This window comes from Scyliorhinus torazame, chromosome 21 (assembly GCF_047496885.1).
Source record: "Scyliorhinus torazame isolate Kashiwa2021f chromosome 21, sScyTor2.1, whole genome shotgun sequence".
In the NCBI taxonomy this organism is placed as follows: domain Eukaryota; kingdom Metazoa; phylum Chordata; class Chondrichthyes; order Carcharhiniformes; family Scyliorhinidae; genus Scyliorhinus; species Scyliorhinus torazame.
In genome coordinates this window covers 124,314,103-124,330,217 of record NC_092727.1, presented here as the reverse complement: position 1 = coordinate 124,330,217, position 16,115 = coordinate 124,314,103, and the positions used below count along the sequence as shown (strand labels likewise).

Here is a 16,115-nt window from a genome sequence, read left to right as displayed (position 1 = left end):
AAGTGCAGCATCTTAATTAGTGCACAGCAAGCTCCCACACAGGCAGCAACGTGATAACAACCAGACATTCTGTTTTTGTAATGTTGATTGAAGGATAAGCATTGGCTAAGGACACCAAACTGAACTCCCCTTCAGAATAATCCATGGGACCTTTCCTCTCGACCTATGAGGAAAGGCAGGGAATCGGTTTAAATTCCCATCTGTAAGACCATACCTCCGACAGTGTAGCACTCCCTCAGTACTGCGCGAGAGTGCCAGCCGTGAGTTTTGTGCTCAAATCTCGGCCCTGGAGGTTAAATTTGCAACCTCCTGACTCGGACATGAGTGCTACCAACTGAGCGATGGCTAACAAGTGTGGAGTAACAAGGAAAAGAACAGGAATGTGTCGTGGTCCCCATGGCCAACATTCATCCATTGGCTAATATCATCGTACATCAGTCAGATATTTGTTGCAATGGTTGTTTTGCGGTATGCACTGCATGCAAATTAGCAGCCTAGATAACTTTTTGAAATGAGTGTATTTCAAAAAGAATTAATTGTGGATTGTTTTGGGAAATCCGAAAGATAGGAAAGGCACGAGACGAATGCCAATAATTTCTTTTGCTACAAAACTGACAATCTCTAAGTTTGTAAAGGCATTCTGTTGAGAGGATTGGTTTATAGATGGACAAATGCGCTCACGCAGATGTAAACACATCCATCTACAGTGATCATGTTGGGAGGAATGTTCCATGTACTAATATGCAACCACATGCGCGTGTTATTTGGTTTGTTTTGAATATTTTCCAGCTCATGATTATTAACCTACTTGTGGGCCTGTGACTATTTTTGGCCAGAAGGAGAGAGCAATGCACTGCATCAATTTCTCATACCCGGAAAATCCTCCCGTCTGCTTAAAGATTTAGGCTAGATGTGCCTATTATGTGGGCAATAAACGGCCACTTGAGGACCTCTCTCTCTCTCTCTCTCTCTCTCTCTTTCTCTCTCTCTCTCTCTCTCTCTCTCCTCCTTCTTTCCCCCCCCCCCCCCCCCCCCGGCCCCCCGGCCCCAATTCTTATTATTTTGAACATGTGATTCTGGAGTATCTGGGATTTTCCGTGGCAGCTTTGATGCCATTAATTTGTCCTCGAAAATGGCAACTGGATGGACTCACTTGTAGGAGACTAAACTTTGGCCTGGGTCTTGACAATTTCTTTCTAATGATTGGAATTGCGTGAAATCTTGGCTTGACAATAGCGTGCTGACATGCGGCAACTTGGGAAAGTAATAGTAAGAAGTCTTACTCATTCACCTGAGGAAGGAGCAGCGCTCCGAAAGCTAGTGACATCAAAACAAACCTGTTGGACTTTAACCTGGTGTTGTAAGACTTCTTACTGTGCTCACCCCAGTCCAACGCCGGCATCTCCACATCATGGGAAAGTAATGCGATAGATAGCTTTATCGATGAAAGCCAGTCTGGAGAAACTAAACGTGGACTTGCATTTACGTCGCAACTTTCAACTGGCAGTGTTGAGGGACTGATTAAACCAACCCGAGCTTGCGTTCTGAATGGTCTCGCCTCGCTCTCTATTTTGTTCCCTTTCCTGATGAAATTGGATGGGCTGCTACATTAGGCTGGTTACTATTTCTGCTGTGTATCATTCTGCGCTTTACACTGTTAGTTTTGACACCAGCCGTTCCGGTGCCATCTCCCTGCCTGCAAGTAATAGGCAATCCTGTTGGAATATAAATCAGACCTCCAATTGGTGGCCTTGTCCATTTTGTTTTAACATGCAGCCAGTGCACAGAATTTATTTAAACGTTTATAGCAGAGTCAGATTTATAACCTGTTTTTATGTAGCTTGTGCAAGTGTGTTTTATTTTTATTGGTAGCTACTGAACATTCAGATGAGAGACTGCTGCAGAGGGAGAAACCTTTGATTGGGAACAGTCCATTATTTACAAGGGAGTCTATCCCAAACCTGGCTCTTAAAAAAAGGGTAGTCTCGCCGTCAGGGTTCCACTTAAAAAGTCAAACTAAACAAAACTCGCTATAAACGAGCTAATCTATTCTCAGCACACTTCCCCCAATTTTAAACCGAGACATAAACGAACAGTTACTTACTTCTGATACTTGCCTCATGCAGTGGCTGGGGCAGTAACTGGGGCCACGGGTCAGATAATTGGCTTCAGTGCTACTGGGCACGAGATTGGGGTGACTTAATCTTGCTCCTCATCATTAACCAGCGACCAGCAAGGGAAAGATCACGACTGGAGGGGGATTCCGTCCTTAGTCATGTAGCCGACTGATAACTGTCTCAAACTGGATATTAAAGGATGGCTATTTAGATGCCCCGTCCCTCGATGAGGAGAGGAATCATTCATGTTAAGATTTATTTCTCTCAATTTCAATCACGTTTTTTGTCCAGGTCATCACGGGCGGTTTTAGATCAACCAGAACAGTGTGTGTCAGTGATGAAAGGAAAGGCCACCTCCAAACCACTTGGGAGACTTCTGGGCGACCCAAGTAGATTATTTGTTTTATTGTCCGTGTTCAGTTCATGTATGTATAAGGGGGCTTTTCCGTTATTTGAAAAGGAGGAATGTGCAGGGTTACGGGGGGAATCGGTGGGGGGATGGAGCTCGGTGAGCAGCGCGTTTGGAGGCCTGGCGCAGGGACACAACGTGCGAATGTCCCGTCACAATTCTGTGATGCTTTTTCAAAATGGATAAAATGGTGGCAGGATTTGGAGAGACCTCAGAAACTTGCTCCACAGAGACGTTTAGTGGCCAGAGATTGCAACTGCACTGCAATGGTCGACAAAACAAAAATTAAATGAGAATTTTTGATGCAGCAATTTTACGGTCGAATATGTTGGCATAAAAACCGTGACAAACCCTGAGCAGGGGGGTAATTTTAATAAACAGGAAACATGTGGCCTACACAAGATTACAAATGTCTAGGTTTTTCAGCACTTACAATGGAAGCGTACCCGATGAAAATATTGTCTTCTGTGATCTTCGTGGGTCTCCTTTAGAGGAGAATGAAGGTTGTAAGAGCTTTATGGAAGATGTATAAAGAGAGAGCTCCCTGTGGGGTGAGTTCTTCTATATAGCAAAAGTAAAAGGAGATGTTTCAACACTGTCTTTAACTTGATGTTGTCACACCGTAACGCTGTAATGCTTTCTTTATGCAGGTATTTTCTTTACCTGGCTCATCGTATAATCTCACCCCTTCCAATGTCTTTGGAGGACCGATTACCCCTGGTTCATCCATTACTTCGTTGCTAAACCCGGTGGAAAGCAGTCAAACAGGTTGGTGGAAATCACGTTGACTCAGTGATTAGCACTGCTGCCTTATAGCGGGTTCAGTTCCAGTTTGGTGACTGCCTGTGCGGAGTTTGCACAATCTACCCGTGTCTGTGTGGGTTTCCTCCGGGCGTTCCGGTTTTTTCCCAAAGTCCAAAGATGTGCGGTTAGGTGGATGTCCGTGCTAAAATTGCCCGTAGTGTCCAAGGTGTGCAAGTTAGGTGGGTTTTGGGGATAGGGAAGGGGAGTGGGCCAAGGTAAAGGTGCACTTTCAGAGGGTCGGTACAGGCTCGATGGACTGAATGGCCTCCTGCACAGTGGGGCATGTGGTGGTGGGTGCGTTGGGGGGGGTGGGGGGTGCTGCATGTGGTTATGGGGGGTTCATGTAGTGAGGGGTCACTTGGTTGAGGGACTGGGAAATGCAAATAAAGTCAGTGCTGGAAATACTCAGCCGGTTTGATGACACCTGTGAAGAGAGAAGCCGAGTTAATGTTTTCAGTCAAATATTACTCTTCTTCTGAGCTGCCTGGGCCCATTAGTGGCACACTCGCCTCCCTTTAACCCTCCCCCTCCCCCCATTCACCAGGAACTGCCCCATACGGACTGCTGAGTATGCCGGACTGCCCATAGTCCCAGAAGTGCCCGTCACTCCCAGTGGAGGTGAGTGGATCACAGAGCTGCTGTCCATCCAATGCTCTGGCAACTCTCTCAGGCAGTTCGTCTCCACAAGGGAGGAGAGTGGAAGTCCCACTTCCAACCACTTGGGATCGTGGGTGGACTGCTCATCAACTGTGTGGACTATGGAGTCCCGTTAAACCAGTCCTTGGGAGCTGAAGTATCCTAAAGACATCAATCACAAAATGTTCAGACAACTCGGTTATGTTCATGGGTTGTAGTTCCTATTTTGTGGTTCGTCTCTTTGAATTTTATAGGCCTGGAGGTTTGGAAAAGATTCATTTGTGAATAAATCCTAAATCAGAACATCTGTTGTTATCAGGAGCCAAAGATTTCTGACACTTGGATAATGGTGTTGTGGTAAAGTCACTGAATGGGTAAAGACTTACAACAATGTGCAAGCTACTCTCTGAAATAGCCTCGCCAAGGGCAATAAGGAATGGGCAATAAATGCTGGGCCTTGCCAGCTACACCGACATCACATGAAATAATTTTAACAAACACTCATCATAACACAAATTTAATCTTTAGATACAGTTACGGGGATACGGAGGGCAGCTTAATAGGGTGACGATAAAGGCAAAAGACCTGCCTTTATCGATCAAGGCATAGATTATAAAAGATGGGAAGTCCTGTTGGGCCAAAACAGAAAATGCTGGACTATCTCAGCAGGCCTGACAGCACCTTGTGGAGAGAGAAAGGGAGCTAACGTTTCGAGTCTGGTTGACTTTCTGTCAAAGTGGGTCATGTTGGCGTTGTATAAAAATTTGATGGGGCCACAGCTGGAGTAATGTGTAGAATTCTGGTCACCACATTCTAGGATTGGAGGATGGGATTGCACGGAAGGGGGCGCAGAGGCGAGTCGCCAGGATGTTTTCTGGGATGGAGCAGTTAAGTTATGAAGGCAGGCTTGGGTTGTTTTTGTGGAAGTAGAGAAAACTAATGGATCTGATCGAGGTGTACAAGATTATGAGGGGCATGATCAGGGTGGATAGGGAGCAGCTGTTCCATCTAGTTGAAGGGTCAGTCATGAGGGGACACAAGTTCAAGGTGAGGGACATGAGGTTGAGGGAAAACTTTATTACACCGAGGGCGGTGAGGGTCTGGAACGCACTGCCTGGGAGGGTGGTAGAGGCGAGTTGCCTCATATCCTTTAAAAAGTACCTGGAGGGGCACTTGGCACATCTTAACATTGAAGGCTATGGCCCAAGTGCTGGCTAATGGGATCAGATAGGCAGGTCAGGTGTTTTTCAGTGCAGACTCGATGGGCCGAAGAGCCTCTTCTCCACTGTGTATTTCTGTGGTTCTATCTCTTCACTCTCTGCCCTCCTCTTACTTCTTTGCTCGTAGAATCTTGGCCTAATAATCTGGAGATACAAGTTCAAATCCCACCAGGGAAACGGGGGCAGTTAAACTCCGTCTAGCTGTACTGGGAGATGGTGGTAATGTCACTGGACAGGTAATCCAGGGGCCCAGGCATGGGTTTAAAATGCCACCACGGCAGCTGGTGGAATTTAAATTCCATTAATAAATAGAACAAAGAAAAGTACAGCACAGGAACAGGCCCTTCGGCCCTCCAAGCCTGTGCTGACCATGCTGCCCGTCTAACCTAAAACCTTCTACACTTCTGGGTTCCGTATCCCTCTATTCCCACCCTAATCCTGTATTTGTCAAGACGCCCCTTAAATTTAACTATAGTACCTACTTCCACCACCTCCTCCGGCAACGAGTTCCAGGCACCCACTCCCCTCTGTGTAAAAAAAATCTTCCCTCTCACATCTTGAAACTTTTCCCCTCACACCTTATACCTATGTCCCCTGGTAATTGACTCTCCCACCCTGGGAAAAAGCTTCTATCTATGCTGCCCAAGCCCCTCATAATTTTGTAGATTTCTATCAAGTCGCCCCTCAACCTCTGTCATTCCAGTGAGGGCAAACCGAGTTTATTCAACCTCCCATCATAGCTAATGCCCTCCACACCAGGCAACACCCTGGTAAATCTCTTCTGCACTCTCCCCAAAGCCTCCACATCCTTCTGGTAGTGTGGTGATCAGAATTGAACACTATACTCCAAGTGTGGCCTAATTAAGGTTCTGTACAGCCGCAGCATGACGTGACAATTTTTATACTTGATGCACTGGCCGATGAAGGCAAGCATGCCGTATGCCTTCTTGACTACCTTCTCCACCTGCGTTGCCACTTTCAGTGACCTGTGGACCTGTACATCCAGTTCTCTCTGCCTATCAATACTCTTAAGGGTTCTACCATTCACGGTATATTTCCCACCTGTATTATAGATCTTCCAAAATGCATTACCTCACATTTGTCTGGATTAAGCTCCATCTGTCTTCTCTCCACCCAAGTCTCCAACCAATCTATATCCTGCTGCATCCTCTGACGGTCCTCATCACTACCCGCAATTCCACCAACCTTTGTGTCGTCCGCAAACTTTCTAATGAGGAATTATAAAGCTAGTCTCAGTAATGGTGACCATGGCAACTATCAACGATTGTTGTGAAAACTCACCTGGTTCAATTATGTCCTTTAAGGGATGGAAATCTGCCATCCTTACCCGGCCTGACCTTCATCTCCGGATCCGTAGGAAGATGGTTGACTCTTAACTGCCTCTGAAGCGGCCTCGGAAGCCATTCAGTTCAAGGGAAAAAAGGGATGGAAACCATGCCGGCTTTGCTAGTGATGCCCACATCCCTCGAAAGAATCAAAATACACTCATAGTAAAATTAATTTAGTCTTTAGATGCAATTAATTGGCCTTCCCTCTCTCTGCCCTTCATCTGCCTCTCCTTTGCTTCCTCCTCTCCTCTTGAATCCTCCTGTCCACCTGCCCAATCACCATCAGTCTCTCCCCTCGCTTTTCTGTTACCTCTATTTCCCCTCCTCTCCCAAAGACGGCAACTTTGCGATGCCTATATTTATAATGAAGCAGATTTGTGTAGACATGTCATGCTGTCATTCAACTTTCTATCAGTAGATGTTCTGGAAAAGTGTAATTACAGTGTGACCAGTTTACATAGGCTGGTTCCGTTACAAGTAGAATCTTGGAAATTTAAAAACAGACTGAATGTGTGATGTCCAAATGGGGACTGATTTACATTTATTTTCCTTTTCACGCCCTGTCCAACTCTCCTCCGGCAGAGAAAAGATACCTTTGTTTTATGACGTGGGCAGCACCACAGAGATAGAGTAGCAATAGGTTATAAAAATTACATAGCGGGCAGCACGGTGACGCAGTGGGTTAGCACTGCAGCCTCACGGCGCTGAGGTCCCAGGTTCGATCCTGGCTCCGGGTCACTGTCCATGTGGAGTTTGCACATTCTCCCCGTGTTTGCGTGGGTTTCGCCCCTACAACCCAAAAGATGTGCAGGGTAGGTGGATTGAACACGCTAAATTGCCCCTTAATTGGAAAAAATGAACTGGGTACTCCCAAGTTTATAAAAAAATAAAAAATTACATAGCACATGGTTCTTCTCAGCTTTTTGCACGATAGACATAAAATTCCTATGTATACTTGTCACGCTGCAGTTACATTCTTCTACCAGTGATGACACTTTAGCACGTCAGTTCTCCATCCTCAGCCTGTAATGAAATGAAATGAAAATCGCTTATTGTCACAAGTAGGCTTCAATGAAGTTACTGTGAAAAGCCCCTAGTCGCCACATTCCAGCACCTGTTCGGGGAGGCTGGTACGGGAATTGAACCGTGCTGCTGGCCTGCCTTGGTCTGCTTTCAAAGCCAGCGATTTAGCCCTGTGCTGCTTCTCCACTGTCAGACGTACTATTTCAAAGTCAAGTCATCAAGATCGAATATCTTTTTTTTTTTTTGATTTGATTTATTGTCACTTCAAGAACGAATATGTTCAGGAAGTCTCCGTCTCCGCCCCCAACCCTCCCCACTCCCTCTGCCTTCTTATTCTTGCTTTGCTGAAGACTCTCCGTGTGCAGTTATTTTTTGGAATTACGGTCCGTGATACCGTCAGGCGCTACTGTACTAAAAGGGGAAGAGATTAAAAGGGTTGTGTATCGTACGTGCAGGATGAAAGAAATGAATTGCTGAAGCACATGGGTTGAACGCAATAATCAACAGATGTTTATTGGATGGCTGCGAACCGCACAGAGCCTTGGTCTAGAACGACCCAAAGCTCGTGAAGTAGCTGATGGTGTCACGGATTATCATGTGACTACTCTCTTAAAGGGACCACGCAACAGCACAACAATATCTTTTTTCGAAAATATTTTATTGAGCAGCACAACAATATCAAGCCATATATATAACTGGGATGAATGAAGGGTTACGAGGCAGTGGGTGTATAAAATTAGGTTCACAGATCAGTTGTACGGTGAGCAGGGGCCAAATGGCCTACATGTCTTCCGAGGTTACTATTATCAAATTAGGAAGTATATCTGGACGATATCAAGCTTTGGGTTTTAAAATCCTGGAAGTTGTCAGGAGGAAAAAGTGAGAACGGAGATGCGTAGTAAAAGTTCAGGGTAATATTCGCCCAGTTTGGGAAGTTAAACATTTGGCGTTTGATTAGAATTGAAAATCTGTTGGGTTTTTTTCGCCTCCCCTCTTTGACACTAATGAAAGAACTTCTTCAGGGCCTCAAAAGGACTGACCTTGGTGCATAGTTAGGAAGGTGGAGGTGAAAGGTCGGAAAGTCGAGCAGTTCTGGCCGAAAGGAAAGCTGTATAAAGTCAGGAAGCTGTAAGGGGAGCTGCTGAATGGGAGTTTCGGGAGTGGCAGTCGAGACTGATTGAGGATGCATTGCAATGGCCGGAGAAAGTAAACAGCACTTTAGGGTGGAAAGTGATTGGAGAGAAAGATAAATAATAAATGGGAATGGGGCTGTGATCAAACACACTCACGTGGTCACCAGAACTGACTGAGCAATCTGCCAGCGATCAGGCTCGTAAACCCCATGTGCACAGGACAATCATTCAGCTTTTTCTTCACTTCTGTGATCTATGCTGGGGCCCACACAAGGAAATAATTTGGACCATATTTTTCCCAGTTCCAAAATTTCCCTTTCATTCACCCACACAGACAACACAAGCACCTTTTCAAACAGAATCCTGTTTCGGAATTTGTTTGTTTACTGCTAAAGTGGACAGGTTTATGAATGCTTGGGACAGAATAATAAGACTGCAACTTACTGCAAGGACTGAGGGGCAGCGTGGCGCCGCAGTGGTTAGCACTGCTGCCTCACAACGCTGACGACTCGGGTTCGAATCCCGGCCCCGGGTCACTGTCCGTGTGGAGTTTGCACATTCTCCCCGTGTCTGCGTAGATTTCACCCCCACAACCCAAAGATGTGCAGGGTAGGTGGATTGGCCACACTAAATTGCCCTTTAATTGGAAATAAATGATTGAGTATTCTAAATTTATATAAAAAAAGAAGAAAAATTCCAGGGATTGAAATAATGGGTGAAATGTACTTGCTTCATACAACTCTAATCTCCTCCCGCCCTTCGCGATATTTGCATTACTCTAATCCGACACTCTTGCGAACCCTGGCTTTTCAGTATTTAATTTTTGGCAGCCATGCCTTCAGCTACCTGGGATTTCTTCCCTAAATATTGTTACAACCATACCTCTCCTTTTAATATGCCCCTTAAAACCTACCTGCTTGACCAAGGTTTAGATCATCTATCCTAACATAGTTTGGTTTCAAATTTTAGTTGCCAATGCTCCTTTTGAAGCATCTTGGGATGTTTGTACCACGTTAAAGGTGCTATATAAGTGCATGTTTTTGTTGTGCGAGTGTGATTTCTTGGCTTCGTCCTATTCTCCATTTTGTTCTCTCTCCCTTTGTCCATGTTTACCATGGTTGTGCCAGGGTGGCGCAGTGGTTAGCCCTGCTGCCTCACGGCACCGAGGTCCCAGGTTCGATCCCGGCCCCGGGTCACTGTCCGTGTGGAGTTTGCACATTCTCCCCGTGTCTGCTTGGGTCTCACCCCCCTCAACCCAAAAGATGTTCAGGGTGGGCGGATTGGCCACGCTAAATTGCCTCTTAATTGGAAATAATTAGATACTCTAAAATTTTAAAACAAATTATGGTTCTGCCTGTGCTCTCCCCTGTATTGTTAAGCTGGACAGACCTGGAGATCCCCGAAGTTGGTGCCGGGTTAGCTTATCACCAACGAGCACTTGAGCAAGTAATCCGGACTGACACAGCGGATTACTGAGGGAGCTGTCGGAATGGGTCCTCCTTTGGATACGATGGGAACCGAGGCCCGGCCTGCCCACTCAGGGACATGAAAGATGCCGTGGCACATTTTGATGAAGAACAGGAGGGTTCCTCCCCAGTCTCTGAGTAATATTGATCATTTGATCAACATCACTAAAACACATCGGGCGCGGTTTAACTAAAAGAGAACAAAGTGCTCGCAGCGCAGAACTAAAAGAGAACAAAGTGCTCGCAGCGCAGAGACACACATGGCTATAAACTGGCACCCACATTATATACGGGGGCTCTGCGGGGAATGCGTGACCGAGGTTGCCCATAAACTCCATTTAGTGCACTGAGGTGCTCCACCCGCCGGAACTCCCAGTGCAGCAAGCGATCGGGACACAATGGCTTCCCAAGCTCCGAGACCTCAGACACGACCCCCAGCTTATCCCAAGCCACAGTGCATTATGGGAGGGTCCCCAACACCCACCCCACCCAGGACACCTCCAGCCCAATTGCCAGCACACAAATGCCAGGCAGCCAGTGCCTGGGTACCACCCTGCCCAAAGGGCATGCACCTGGGAGCATCGGATCCTTTGGGAGACCCCCCATAAGTGCCGTTCTGTCTGGTCCCCGTTTGTGGAGGCCGGTACTGAATGGTGCTCGCCCAAGATCTCCAAGTCAAGGGAGATAGATCCCACGCCTCAGGTACCTTGGGAATCTGCACATTAAGGTGCGACTAGCTGTCTCGCTCTAATATGCAGATTTGCTAAAAGGTGATCCCGCCCACAATGGGCGGGTTATGCATCGCAATGACTCACGTGATCGCATTGGATTATGTAAAACATTACAAATTACAAGCCGGTTAGATCCCGGGAGCAGAGTCTCCCGGCTTCTATCGGCCACCCAGCACCATGGCGAGCTGCTTTTCCAGCGCAGCGTGGCCATTCGATCACGCTCATTATCTGTTGGTTTTATCATTACTGTTTGTGGGAGCTTGCTGTGCCTATTTTGGCTGCTGCATTTCCAACATATCAACAGTGATTAAAGTCCTTAACTGGCTTGGGGCATCTTGAGGAGGTGAAAGGTGCTACAGAAATGCAAGTTGCTCATTTAATAGGCCTATCCACCAGGGATAGGGAGAGGGGAGAAAACAGCTCGCATTCTTCTCCATGAACACCTTCCTGACTATTCGAAACCGTTAAGGGACTATTGGGGAATTAATTCCTGGCTTTTTCCCTATCTGAGCCAGGAAATTGAACCTAATTGGTATTAACGAGGTGTGTGAGCATTGCAATTCTTCAACTGACTCAACAGAGACTTCTGGGAAAGATGCTCGTTCTGGTTTGGCCAAGTTCTCACCTTTGTACTTAATAACTCCTAAAAATAATTGTTATTGAGTTGATAAAAGAGGAAGGACGGCAAGCCTTTAAATAACCTTCATATAATGCTTTTGATGTAATAATGCTGCAAAGCACATCACAGCGTGCCATTAAAACTAAAATTGGTATCAAGCAAAAAGAATATTGGGACCAAAAGGTTGGTTAAAGATGTTGGTTTTAAGGAGAACAGAGAGATTGAGTGGCAGAGGGTGTTAAGAATTCCAGAGTTTAGTACCTAGATGGTTACAGGTATGGGCACCAATGAAGGATTGATGGAAGTTGGAAGTGCTTGGGGGATACAGAGGAAAGCAAGAGTTCTCAGAGGCTTGTTGGGCTGGAGGAGCATGGATACAGCCCAGCGTAAACTGCAAGGCTGGATGGGTGCACAGACCGCTGTTACGAGAACCTGATTTTACAACCTGCTGTGGCTTTGTTTTTCAGAACCAGATCTGGATGACAATGATTGCAGTTTTGTCTGCAGAGGAAGTTCTTCCAGGGGAAGCCTATCTCCAACGTAAATCTTTCTTTACTTTGTACCCCATTGTTTTAATATGTACGGATGCATTATCACATTCAAAACTAGGCAGGGCATTCAGGCAACACTAAGCGATTGCCATTGAGGCCATGAACCTGCCCCACCATTCAGAAACATCTTGGCTAATCTACATCCCAATCTGCCTTTGCTCCATCTCCCTTGATAGATGACCTAAGACTTTGAAAACTCCTGTTTATTGTCAGCACATTAAGGTCCAGTACATCTTTCCAGTTTAAGGACCCATGCCACAATAAGTAGAACAGAGATCTCCCCTCGTGTCCCGGCTAATATTCTTCTCTTAACCAATACCACTTTAAGCAACAGCATTGAATAACTGGCTATTCACCAATTGTTGGCTATGGGGTTTTATTGTTGCTTAGCCAATCGCCTGCAATGGCTTCTCTTTGCACTCCTGAAGCCCCCTAAGGATCTGTCACTGGCTCCTCCTATTTCTCATCTGAGTTGCCCCTTGGTGACATCATCTAAAAACATGAAGTCACATCCAACATTTGCACTCACAACACTCGGCTCTACCTCACCACCTCTCTCCACCCTACCCCAGTCCCGTCTCCAATTTGTCACATTGCTTCTGCAATATTTAGTACTGGACAAGCAAACATTTACTCCCAACTAAGTATTGGGAAGATCAAAGCCTTTGTCTTCAGTTCCCACTATAAGCTTCATTCCTTAGCCATTGACTCTCAGTCGTCCCCGGAAACTGTCTTGAGGTTGGGCCAGTTGGTTTGCAACCATGGTGCCGAGTTTGATGAGGGTGAGCTTCCAATTACATATTCCCACCATCACCAGGGTGGCTAATGTCCAGCTTCGGAACATCAGCAACAAAGCTTCTGCCTTGGCTCATCTGCTGAAATTGTCATCCATGCCTTTGTTACCGCTGACCTAACAATTCTAATGCTACCCTGGCCAACCTGGTCACCCATCCTCCACAAAGCTGATTGCATCCAAAACTCTTCTGCCCATATCGTTTTTTTAAAGTATTTTTATTAATTTTGTCATGTTATACAAAAGCACAAATAACAACAACAACAGTAAACGAAAAAAAGAAAATAGTCTAATCTATGCACCCCCCCCCCCCTCGCGAAACAAACCGCTCCCCCCTCCATTTGCCCCCTCCCCACGGTTGCCATCTCCAGTAGAACCCTTCAGTTGACCTCCTCACGGTGTATTTGACTTTCTGGAGGAGCAAAAACTCCATCAAGTCCCCTCGCCACGCTGAGGCACCAGGTGGCATCGGCAACCTCCAACGCAACAGGTCTCGCCTCCGAGCAACCAATGAGGTGAAGGCCATGACATCTGGCCCCCGCACCCATCCTCCACTCTGGCACATCCGGGACCCTAAATATAGCAGCTAAAGGTCAGGGCTCCTGCTCAATATTCAGGATAGCCGACATGGTGCTGAAAAAGGAGATTCAAAAACTCACAAGCTTGGGACAGGACCAAAACGTATGCGTGTGATGAGCGAACCCCCTTGAACAGCGCTCGCAGATACCCTGAACCCCGGCCAAGAAACTACTCATTCTGGCTTTAGTGAGGTGCGCCCAATACACTACCTTGAGCTGGATCAGGCTCGATCTTGCACACGAAGGCACTCACGCTGCGAAGGGCCTTACTCCACACCTCCTCCTCCCAACACCACCACCTCCTCCAACACCAGCTCCTCCAACACCTACCTCCTCCTCCAACACCTCCTCCTCCTCCTCCAACACCACCTTATCCCTCCAACACCACCTCCTCCTCCTCCAACACCTCCTCCTCCTCCTCCAATACCACCTCCTCCTCCTCCTCCAACACCTCCTCCTCCTCCTCCAACACCACCTCCTCCAACACCACCACCTCCTCCAACACCACCTTATCCTCCAACACCTCCTCCTCCTCCTCCAACACCACCTCCTCCAACACCACCTCCTCCTCCTCCTCCAACACCACCTCCTCCTCCTCCAACCCCACATCCTCCTCCTCCAACACCTCCTCCTCCTCCTCCTCCAACACCTCCTCCTCCTCCTCCAACACCACCTTATCCTCCAACACCACCTCCTCCTCCTCCAACACCTCCTCCTCAATACCACCTCCTCCTCCTCCAACACCTCCTCCTCCTCCTCCAACACCACCACCTCCTCCAACACCACCACCTCCTCCAACACCACCTTATCCTCCAACACCTCCTCCTCCTCCTCCAACACCACCTCCTCCAACACCACCTCCTCCTCCTCCTCCAACACCTCCTCCTCCTCCTCCAACCCCACCTCCTCCTCCTCCAACACCTCCTCCTCCTCCTCCAACACCACCTCCTCCAACACCACCACCTCCTCCACCTCCTCCAACACCACCACCTCCTCCAACACCTCCTCCTCCTCCTCCAACACCACCTTATCCTCCAACACCTCCTCCTCCTCCTCCAACACCACCTCCTCCTCCAACACCACCTCCTCCAACACCACCTCCTCCTCCAACACCTCCTCCTCCAACACCACCTTATCCTCCAACACCACCTCCTCCTCCTCCAACACCTCCTCCTCCTCCAACACCACCTTATCCTCCAACACCACCTCCTCCTCCTCCAACACCTCCTCCTCCAATACCACCTCCTCCTCCTCCAACACCTCCTCCTCCTCCTCCAACACCACCACCTCCTCCAACATCACCACCTCCTCCAACACCACCTTATCCTCCAACACCTCCTCCTCCTCCTCCAACACCACCTCCTCCAACACCACCTCCTCCTCCTCCTCCTCCAACACCTCCTCCTCCTCCTCCAACCCCACCTCCTCCTCCTCCAACACCTCCTCCTCCTCCTCCAACACCACCTCCTCCAACACCACCACCTCCTCCACCTCCTCCAACACCACCTTATCCTCCAACACCTCCTCCTCCTCCTCCAACACCACCTCCTCCTCCAACACCACCTCCTCCTCCAACACCACCTCCTCCAACACCACCTCCTCCTCCAACACCTCCTCCTCCAACACCACCTTATCCTCCAACACCACCTCCTCCTCCTCCAACACCTCCTCCTCCGCCTCCAACACCTCCTCCTCCAACACCACCTCCTCCTCCAACACCACCTCCTCCTCCTCCAACACCTCCTCCTCCTCCTCCAACACCACCTCCTCCAACATCACCACCTCCTCCAACACCTCCTCCTCCTCCTCCAACACCTCCTCCTCCAACACCACCTTATCCTCCAACACCACCTCCTCCTCCTCCAACACCTCCTCCTCCTCCTCCAACACCACCTCCTCCTCCAACACCACCTCCCTCCAACACCACCTCCTCCTCCTCCAACACCTCCTCCTTCTCCTCCAACACCACCTCCTCCAACACCACCACCTCCTCCACCTCCTCCAACACCACCTTATCCTCCAACACCTCCTCCTCCTCCTCCAACACCACCTCCTCCTCCAACACCACCTCCTCCTCCTCCAACACCACCTCCTCCTCCTCCAACACCACCTCCTCCTCCTCCTCCAACACCACCTCCTCCTCCAACACCACCTCCTCCTCCTCCAACACCACCCCTCCTCCTCCAACACCACCTTATCCTCCAACACCACCTCCTCCTCCTCCAACACCACCTCCTCCTCCTCCAACACCACCTTACACCCCAACACCACCTCCTCCTCCTCCAACACCACCTCCTCCAACACCACCTCCTCCTCCTCCTCCAAACACCACCTCCTCCTCCTCCAACCCCACATCCTCCTCCTCCAACACCTCCTCCTCCTCCTCCTCCAACACCTCCTCCTCCTCCAACACCACCTTATCCTCCAACACCACCTCCTCCTCCTCCAACACCTCCTCCTCCAATACCACCTCCTCCTCCTCCAACACCTCCTCCTCCTCCTCCAACACCACCTCCTCCAACACCTCCTCCTCCTCCTCCTCCAACACCACCTCCTCCTCCTCCAACCCCACATCCTCCTCCTCCAACACCTCCTCCTCCTCCTCCTCCAACACCTCCTCCTCCTCCAACACCACCTTATCCTCCAACACCACCTCCTCCTCCTCCAACACCTCCTCCTCCTCCTC

At 48.5% G+C, this 16,115-nt stretch overlaps 1 protein-coding gene across 1 annotated transcript in view; it reads left to right on the top strand.

Moving 5' to 3' along the window:
* Positions 1–16,115, top strand: part of LOC140398613 (protein AF-10-like) — a 243,298-nt gene that overhangs the window by 193,496 nt on the left and 33,687 nt on the right. The window contains 2 exon segments of the mRNA XM_072487458.1: positions 3,177–3,294; positions 11,975–12,047. Of these exon segments, the coding sequence (XP_072343559.1) occupies positions 3,177–3,294; positions 11,975–12,047 (191 nt within the window).